This window comes from Elephas maximus, chromosome 17, assembly GCF_024166365.1.
Source record: "Elephas maximus indicus isolate mEleMax1 chromosome 17, mEleMax1 primary haplotype, whole genome shotgun sequence".
In the NCBI taxonomy this organism is placed as follows: domain Eukaryota; kingdom Metazoa; phylum Chordata; class Mammalia; order Proboscidea; family Elephantidae; genus Elephas; species Elephas maximus.
The window spans coordinates 24217816-24227681 of NC_064835.1; the positions used below are offsets into that span (position 1 = coordinate 24217816).

General features: G+C 39.3%; 1 protein-coding gene across 1 annotated transcript; it reads left to right on the forward strand.

Moving 5' to 3' along the window:
* Window positions 1-8312: 8312 nt before the first annotated feature.
* On the forward strand, window positions 8313-9275 carry LOC126061111 (olfactory receptor 151-like). The gene has a single exon (XM_049857456.1). It carries the CDS (start codon window positions 8316-8318, stop codon window positions 9273-9275), a length of 960 nt encoding a protein of 319 aa, XP_049713413.1. The 5' UTR covers window positions 8313-8315.
* Window positions 9276-9866: the final 591 nt, after the last annotated feature.

The window sequence follows — 9866 nt, forward strand, 5'->3', positions numbered from 1 at the left end:
ACAACTAAATAGACCCATAACAAAAAAAGAGATGGAAACGGAAATCAAAAAACTCCCAAGAAAAAAAAGCCCTGGCCCGGACGGCTTCACTGCAGAGTTCTACCAAACTTTCAGAGAAGACTTAACACCACTACTACTGAAGGTATTTCAAAGCATAGAAAATGACGGAATACTACCCAAGTCATTCTATGAAGCCACCATCTCCCTGATACCAAAAGCAGGTAAAGACATTACAAAAAAAGAAAATTATAGACCTATATCCCTCATGAACATAGATGCAAAAATCCTCAACAAAATTCTAGCCAATAGAATCCAACAACACATCAAAAAAATAATTCACCATGATCAAGAGGGATTTATACCAGGTATGCAGGGCTGGTTTAATGTCAGAAAAACCATTAATGTAATCCATCACATAAATAAAACAAAAGACAAAAACCACATGATCTTATCAATTGATGCAGAAAAGGCATTTGACAAAGTCCAACACCCATTTATGATAAAAACTCTTACCAAAATAGGAATTGAAGGAAAATCCTCAATATAATAAAGGGCATCTATGCAAAGCCAAGAGCCAATATCACTCTAAATGGAGAGAACCCGAAAGCATTTCCCTTGAGAACGGGAACCAGACAAGGATGCCGTTTATCACTGCTCTTATTCAACATCGTACTTGAAGTCCTAGCCAGGGCAATTAGGCTAGACAAAGAAATAAAGGGTATCCGGATTGGCAAGGAGGAAGTAAAGTTACCACTATTTGCAGATGACATGATCTTATACACAGAAAACCCTAAGGAATCCTCCAGAAAACTACTGAAACTAATAGAAGAGTTTGGCAGAGTCTCAGGTTATAAAATAAACATCCAAAAATCACTTGGATTCCTCTACATGAACAAAAAGAACACCGAAGAGGAAATCACCAAATCAATACCATTCACAGTAGCCCCCAAGAAGATAAGATACTTAGGAATAAATCTTACCAAGGATGTAAAAGACCTATACAAAGAAAACTACAAAGCTCTACTACAAGAAATTCAAAAGGACATACTTAAGTGGAAAAACATACCTTGCTCATGGATAGGAAGACTTAACATAGTAAAAATATCTATTCTACCAAAATCCATCTATACATATAACTCACTTCCGATCCAAATTCCAATGTCATACTTTAAGGGGATAGAGAAACAAATCACCAATTTCATATGGAAGGGAAAGAAGCCCCGGATAAGCAAAGCGTTACTGAAAAAGAAGAAGAAAGTGGGAGGCCTCACTCTACCTGATTTCAGAAGCTGTTATACAGCCACAGTAGTCAAAACAGCCTGGTACTGGTACAACAACAGGCACATAGACCAATGGAACAGAATTGAGAACCCAGATATAAATCCAACCACGTATGAGCAGCTGATATTTGACAAAGGCCCAGTGTCAGTTAATTGGGGAAAAGATAGTCTTTTTAATAAATGGTGCTGGCATAACTGGATATCCATTTGCAAAAGAATGAAACAGGACCCATACCTCACACCATGCACAAAAACTAACTCCAAGTGGATCAAAGACCTAAACATAAAGACTAAAACTATAAAGATCATGGAAGGAAAAATAGGGACAACCCTAGGAGCCCTAATACAAGGCATAAACAGAATACAAAACATTACCAAAAATGATGAAGAGAAACCCAATAACTGGGAGCTCCTAAAAATCAAACACCTATGCTCATCTAAAGACTTCACCAAAAGAGTAAAAAGACCACCTACAGACTGGGAAAGAATTTTCAGCTATGACATCTCAGACCAGTGCCTCATCTCTAAAATCTACATGATTCTGTCGAAACTCAACCACAAAAAGACAAACAACCCAATCAAGAAGTGGGCAAAGGATATGAACACACATTTCACTAAAGAAGATATTCAGGCAGCCAACAGATACATGAGAAAATGCTCTCGATCATTAGCCATTAGAGAAATGCAGATTAAAAGTACGATGAGATTCCATCTCACTCCAACAAGGCTGGCATTAATCCAAAAAACACAAAATAATAAATGTTGGAGAGGCTGCGGAGAGATTGGAACTCTTATACACTGCTGGTGGGAATGTAAAATGGTACAACCACTTTGGAAATCTATCTGGCGTTATCTTAAACAGTTAGAAATAGAACTACCATACAACCCAGAAATCCCACTCCTCGGAATATACCCTAGAGAAATAATAGCATTCACACAAACAGATATATGCACACCCATGTTTATTGCAGCACTGTTTACAATAGCAAAAAGCTGGAAGCAACCAAGGTGTCCATCAAAGGATGAATGGGTAAATAAATTGTGGTATATTCACACAATGGAATACTACGCATCGATAAAGAACAGTGACGAATCTGTGAAACATTTCATAACATGGAGGAACCTGGAAGGCATTATGCTGAGCGAAATTAGTCAGAGGCAAAAGGACAAATTTTGTATAAGACCACTATTATAAGATCTTGAGAAATAGTAAAAACTGAGAAGAACTCATACTTTTGTGTTTACAAAGCGGGGAGGGAGGGAGGGAGGGAGAGGCTTTTTTATTGATTAATCAGTAGATAAGAACTGCTTTAGGTGAAGGGAAAGACAACACTCAATACATGGAAGGTCAGCTCAACTGGCCTGGACCAAAAGCAAAGAAGTTTCCGGGATAAAATGAATGCTACAAAGGTCAGCAGAGCAGGGGCGGGGGTCTGGGGAACATGGTTTGAGGGGACTTCTACGTCAGTTGGCAAAATAATTCTAGTATGAAAACATTCTGCATCCCACTTTGACATGTGGCGTCTGGGGTCTTAAATGCTAACAAGCGGCCATCTAAGATGCATCAATTGGTCTCAACCCACCTGGAGCAAAGGAAAATGAAGAACAGCAAGGCCACACGACAGCCCAAGAGACAGAAAGGGCCACATGAACCAGAGACCTACATCATCCTGAGACCAGAAGAACTAGTTGGTGCCCGGCCACAATCGATGACTGCCCTGACAGGGAGCACAACAGAGAACCCCTAAGGGAGCAGGAGATCAGTGGGATGCAGACCCCAAATTCTCATAAAAAGACCATACTTAATGGTCTGACTGAGACTAGAGGAATCCCGGTGGCCATGGTCCCCAGACCTTCTGTTGGCACAGGACAGGAACCATCCCTGAAGACAACTCATCAGACATGAAAGGGACTGGTCAGCGGGTGGGAGAGAGACGCTGATGAAGAGTGAGCTAACTATATCAGGTGGACACTTGAGATTGTGTTGGCAACTCTTGTCTGGAGGGGGGATGGGAGGATAGAGAGAGTGGCAAGCTGTCAAAATTGTCACGAAAGGAGAGACTGAAAGGGCTGACTCAAGAGGGGGAGAGCAAGTGGGAGTAGGGAGTAAGATGTATGTAAACTTATATGTGACAGACTGATTGGATTTGTAAACGTTCACTTGAAGCTTAATAAAAGTTAATAAAAAAAAAGTCTGAAATGATAAAGACCATGGAAGAAAAAATAGTTAAAACATTAGAAGGCCCAATACATGGTATAAACAAAATAGAAAACATTAGTAACAATGCACAAACACCAGTAGAAAAACTAGACAACTGGGAGCTCCTAAAAATCAAATACTTATGCTCATCCAAAGACTTCACCAAAAGAGTAAAACACAACCTACTGACTGGGAAAAAATTGTTTTGGCTGTGATAAATCTGATCGACATCTAATCTCTAAGGTCTCCAAGATACTAGAAAACCCAGTTAACTAACGGCCAAAGGATATGAACAGAGTCTTCACCAAAGAAGACATTCATGTAGCTGACAGAGACATGAGGGAATGCTCACGATCATTACCCATTAGAGAAATGCAGATCAAAGCTATAATGAGATACCATCTCACTCCAACAAGGCTGGTATTAATCCAAAAAACACAAACGAATAAATGTTGGAGAGGTTGTGAAGAGACTGGAACACTTATACACTGCTGGTGGGAATGCAAAATGGTACAACCACTTTGGAAATCAAATTGGCATTTCCTTAAAAAGCTAGGAATAGAACTACCATAGGATCCAGCAATCCCACTCCTTGGAATATATCCTAGAGAAATAAGAGCCTTTACAGGAACAGATATATGCACACCCATGTTCATTGCAGCATTGTTTAAAATAGTAAAAAGATGGAAGCACCCAAGATGCCTATGAATGGATAAATGAATAAATATATTATGGTATATTCACGATGGAATACTACACATTGATAAAGAACACTGATGAATCTGTGAAACATTTCGTAACACGGAGGAATCTTGAAGGTATTATGCTGAGTGAAATTAGTCAGTTGTAAAAGGACAAATATTGCGTGAGACCACTATTACAAGAACCCAAGGAATAGTTGAAACAGAGAAGAAAATATTCTTTGATGGTTATGAGCGGAGGGAGTGAAGGAGGCAGGGAGAAGGGGATTCACTAATTAAATAATAGATCAGGATTAATTTAGGTGATGGGAAGAGGGCACACAATACAGGAGAGATCAGCACAACTGGAGTAAACCAAGAGCAAAGAAGTTTCCTGAATAAAGTGAATGCTTCAAAATCCAGAGTAGCAGGGGCAGAGTCTGGAGACCATGGTTTTAGGGGACATCTAGGTCAATTGGCATAAGAAAATCTATTAAGAAATCACTCTGCATCCCACTTTGGTGAGTGGCATCTGTGTTCTTATAAGTTAGCAAGCAGCCATCTAAGATGCATCAATTGGTCTCAACCCACCTGGAGCAATGGAGAATAAAGAGCACGAAAGACAGAGGTAATTATGAGCCCAAGAGACAGAATGGGCCACATAAATCAGAGGCTACATCAGCCTCAGGCCAGAAGAACTAGATGGTACCTGGCTTCAGCTGATGACAGGGAACACAACAGAGAATCCCTGATGGAGCAGGGGAGCAGCGGGAGGCAGGCCTCAAATTCTCGTAAAAAGAATGGTGCTTTAGTAAAAAACCAACATCCTTATGAGGTCAAAAGGTCAACACTTACCCTAAAACAAAGAACAGAAGATAAAGAGGCAGAGAAACTAGAGCACTAGAAATGAAATAACCAGAACACGATTAAATGGAATGTTGAAACTTGTGAAAAATGTAACTAATGTCCATCATCAATTTGTGTGGAAATTGTCAAATGAAAACTAACCTTCTGTGTAAACTTTCACCAAAAATACAATAAAATATTATTTTCGAAGCTCCTTTTGCATTAAAAAAAATACATAAAGATAAATGAAGAGAAAAAAGAAAAGGACAAGGTGTGCAATGGCAAATGCTTGCAGAATCTGCAGTTTTCCACCTCTGCTCACCACATTGGTACTAAGAATGATAATTTTTTAGGAACAGCCAGTTCCAGATATCAGTGTTGCCAAAAATGCCTACTTCCCCTACAGTAATACAGAAAGGATCAATAGTAGATGACTAAACTGGTAAACGTATGGAGCTGTTACATATTTTATGGTGTGGTTTCTGTGTGTGTGTGTCTGAGCATGTTTGCATACATGCATATGCATAACCCATTGTCACTGAGTCAATTTCGAGTCATAGAGACTCTATAGGACAGAGTAGAACTGCCCCATAGGATTCTCAAGAGCACCTGGTGGATCTTAACTGCTGACCTTTTGGTTAGCGGCCCTATTTCTTAACCATTATGCCACCAGGGTTTCCATGTATGCGCATAGATACAATAAAGCCTTACATAGTTGATTACTGTATCAATCAGTTAATTCCACATAATATTTTGTAAGAAACAAACACAGAATCTCAGAGGCGTATCATAATATTCATTTATTTCTCTCTTGTCTGTAGGTTAGCTGTGGTTTGGCTGATCTAAGCTGGGCTCGACTGGGTTTGACTTAAAGCTGTGTTTTAGTGTTTTAGGCCAGGTTGGCTCCAGTCTCTAACTGTAGGTTAAGATCTGGTCTTCGTCTACTTGGTTCATTTTGGGTCCAGGCTGAAGAGGCAGCAGCCACCTGGAGGAAACTCTTCTCATGGTGATGGAAGAAGTAAAAGAAAGCAAGTCAATGCACAAGTGCGTTTGAAGTCTTTCCTTAAGATATGTTCACTAACATTTCTTTGGCCAAAGCAAGTTACATAGATAAACCCAGCATCAAAGAGTCAGTGAAATATACTCCACCGCTAGTGGGAGGAACTGCAAAGGAAGTGGATGCAGGGAGATGTGAAGTATTGGGAACAGTAATGTAATCTACGAGCATTACCCTGATTGCTTTCCATAATAAGAAAACATATACCAACCTGGTTCAATTGTATATGTATGTTTTTCATGCTGTATGTTTAATTCCAATTCCATTTTCCTGGTAAAATTAAGTTAAATTGAAAACTGAAAAAAAAAAAAAAAATCCCTGCCAAAAGACCAGACTTAATGGCCTGACTGAGACTAAAAGGGCCCCAGAGGTCATGGACCCCAGACTTTCTGTTAGCCCAAGACTAGAACCATTCCCAAAGTCATTTCTTCAGACAGGGATTTGACTGGACTATAAGATAGAAAATGGTACTGGTGAGGGGTGAGCTTCCTGGCTCAATAGATACATGAGACTATGTGAGCAGCTCTTGTGTGGAGGGGAGATGAGAAGGCAGAGGGGGACAGGAGCTGGCTGAATGGAAATGGGGAATACAGAGTGGAGAGGAGGAGTGTGCTGTCTCATTAGGGGGAGAGTAACTAGGAGTATATCACAGGGTAGATAGAAATTTTTGTATGAGTTACTGACTTGATTTGTAAACTTTCACTTAAGCAGAATAAAAATTTAAAAAATAAAATAAAAAAGTGAGAGCAAAACTTTAATTCTGAACATTGCAAATGCCAATGTTCCAGGAGTCCCATTATTTTGTTTAAAAATACAACACAGTAATTGCTATTCTTCTTCTCAAGAGAATTTTGCCTCAAAGGTCGTTCGCTGGAGTTGTGGTCCTAGAAGAATACAGTACTCTTGCATCTCCCTGGAGATCAAAGATCTACAAACAACAAATGAAATTAACTCATGCTTACAAAAGCCTTAATCTGGTGGTGGAAAGGGGTCTTATTTTCACTCCCTCAATGTAGAATCAGAGAGTTGTGAAATTTTAGAGCTACTACAGACTTTAGAGACCTTCAGTCCAACCCCAGCCTCTTTAGAAGAGGAAAGGTGAAATGGCTTCCCCAATGTCGTACACTGAGTTAGTGACACAGCTGAATCAGAAATCCAGCTTCAGAATTTATAGGAAGGGCTATATTTCTTCTTCATTTCCAGTGATTACAATTTGATTTTTTTTTTTTTCTTGTTATGGGCTAATAACATTACACTCTCAACAAAGTCAACCAGATTCTGGACTAGTAAGGTTTGCCATAACTCTGACTATGCAAATTTATCTCACATTACATTAAGTAGGAGCAACAACTCTTCTACTCTGGAGAGCAGTCAAGTAAGTACAAAATTTCTGAGTATACTTTTACTAAATAGTTCACTGTGAAATGGAATTACTTAGGGAAAATTAGAAATATATATTTTAATAAATTTATGTGCCTAGGCCAACACAACTGAAGCTGGAGAAAAAGAATTTTCTGCTGTCTATTGAGTGTGTACAGTGGATGGAACACTAGGAAAATCTCTCTTCCTCAATTTCTTCATATTACTTTCCTAATATATACCTACAAGAGATTCCAAAGCTCTTCCTAGAAAGAAAATCGAATATAACAGATACTCACTCATTTGAATCAAAGTACTGCAAGATTAAGTTGAAGACCTGCGTATTTTGAAGCACCAAAGGCTCTGCACTTCCCTTTAAGACAATGAATCTTGACCCTAAGATATATATTCCCTTACCAGTTTCTCCTTGAGAGTGCTCTGTATTATGTGGGAAACAACGATACAGTGCACACAAAAGGCCCAACATTAACCCTGAAATAACTTTTTTGAGATTTAATAAAATCTTGATGTTTCCAGTACTGAGGGTTCTAATATGTATTGATACAGTTAAATCCATAGCTGCTGAGTTCAGGTTTCTCCCAGACACCAATAAAAACTTATGGGTACACAAATATTGACAGCTTTGTCCTATTGAGGTATTTTTCCATTATTTTTCAAAGTCACATTTTATATGTTCTTTGTTTTTCTGTAGGTTATGAAGCTCTTGAATGAAACAAGCTATTCACCACATTGTTATTGACCTCCATTTGATAATCAATTTTATCTACTACCACTACACTAAAAAAACCTTTTACTATTCATGGACAAACAGCTTTCTTACTTCCTGTGATTTGTCTTTTTCTTAGTTGCACATCCCCTGGTTCCTGAAGGAAATGGCCAGACAGAATGACTCCACAGTGACTGAGTTTGTCCTTGAGGGATTGACAGACAGACCACAATTCCAGCTGCCTCTCTTCCTCCTGTTCCTAGGGATCTATGGTGTCACTGTAGTGGGAAACTTGGGTATGATCCTCCTCATCGCTTTCAATTCCAAGCTCCAATCACCCATGTACTTCTTTCTTGGTAATTTGTCATTCCTAGATCTGTGTTACTCCTCAGTGGTTACCCCCAAACTCCTGGGAAACTTCGTATGGGAGAAAAATGTTATTTCCTATCCTGGATGTATGACTCAGCTCTTTTTCTTCTGTCTTTTTGCTATTGCTGAGTGCTATATGCTGACTGCCATGGCATATGATAGATACGTAGCTATCTGTAGTCCACTGCTCTACAATGTCACCATGTCCCAAAAGATCTGCAACATGCTGGTGAGTGGAGCCTATCTCATGGCATCTTTTGGAGCTTTGGCTGACACGATTTGCATGACTAGGCTTTCCTTCTGTGAAGACAATATTATCCATCATTACTTCTGTGACATACATCCTCTCCTAAGGCTCTCATGCTCCAGTACCTACATCAATGAACTTGTGATGATAATTGGAGGTGGATTCAATATGTTAGTAACAACTGCGGCCATCATCATCTCTTATACCTTTATACTGTCCAACATACTTCAAATACCCTCAGCTGAGGGCAAGTCCAAAGCCTTTAGTACCTGTGGCTCTCATCTTACAGTTGTTGGGGTTTTATATGGCTCCATGATATTCATGTATTTAAAGCCAGCATCCAGCAGTAACATGGCCCAGGATAAGGTGGCCTCTGTGTTCTACACTACGGTGATCCCTATGCTGAACCCTTTGATCTATAGCTTGAGGAATAAGGACGTAAAGAATGTGCTCAGCAAAGTCATGGGTATGAGGTATGGACCACCCCAGGGGAGTAGTCAGAACCACTAAATTTCATGGCAATAGTCTGCTTCTTTCTTTGTCTTAACACTAACTTTATTTCTGTTTCTGAAAATTAATATCCCATTCTCATTGCTTTCACTACAGCTGTCAGTTATTACCCTTCTATTGAAGTCTGTGTGAGCACACATGCACACACACACACACACACAGATCTATTCTTTGAGCATAATATCGCATGGTATTAAGATTCAGTAGGTTCTAGATGTTTTTAGGCATATATATTTTGAATTATTCTTTCCAGGATCTTCTCCTTCCCTTTTAGAAAAACCGGGATAGAATATTTATTCTTTTTCCTTTAGTTGTTGCAAACTGAAGTATATAGCTAGTTAGATGACACTCAAGGTAAGTGGTGTCAGACTAGGCTATGACAGAAAATGATCTTAACCTTGATCACGGGCTGAGTCTATAACATAATTTTATGCTTAGCTCATTTGAAACTCCCTCCATGTGTCCTACTCCATTTTTGTTCTGCCATATATCTTTCTCCTTAGAAGTATAATTCCAACTAGTGAACCTTCACCAAAATGAGTGGAGAAATTTTTAATACTGGAGTGTCCAGCACATGGTAGGCCAGTGAAG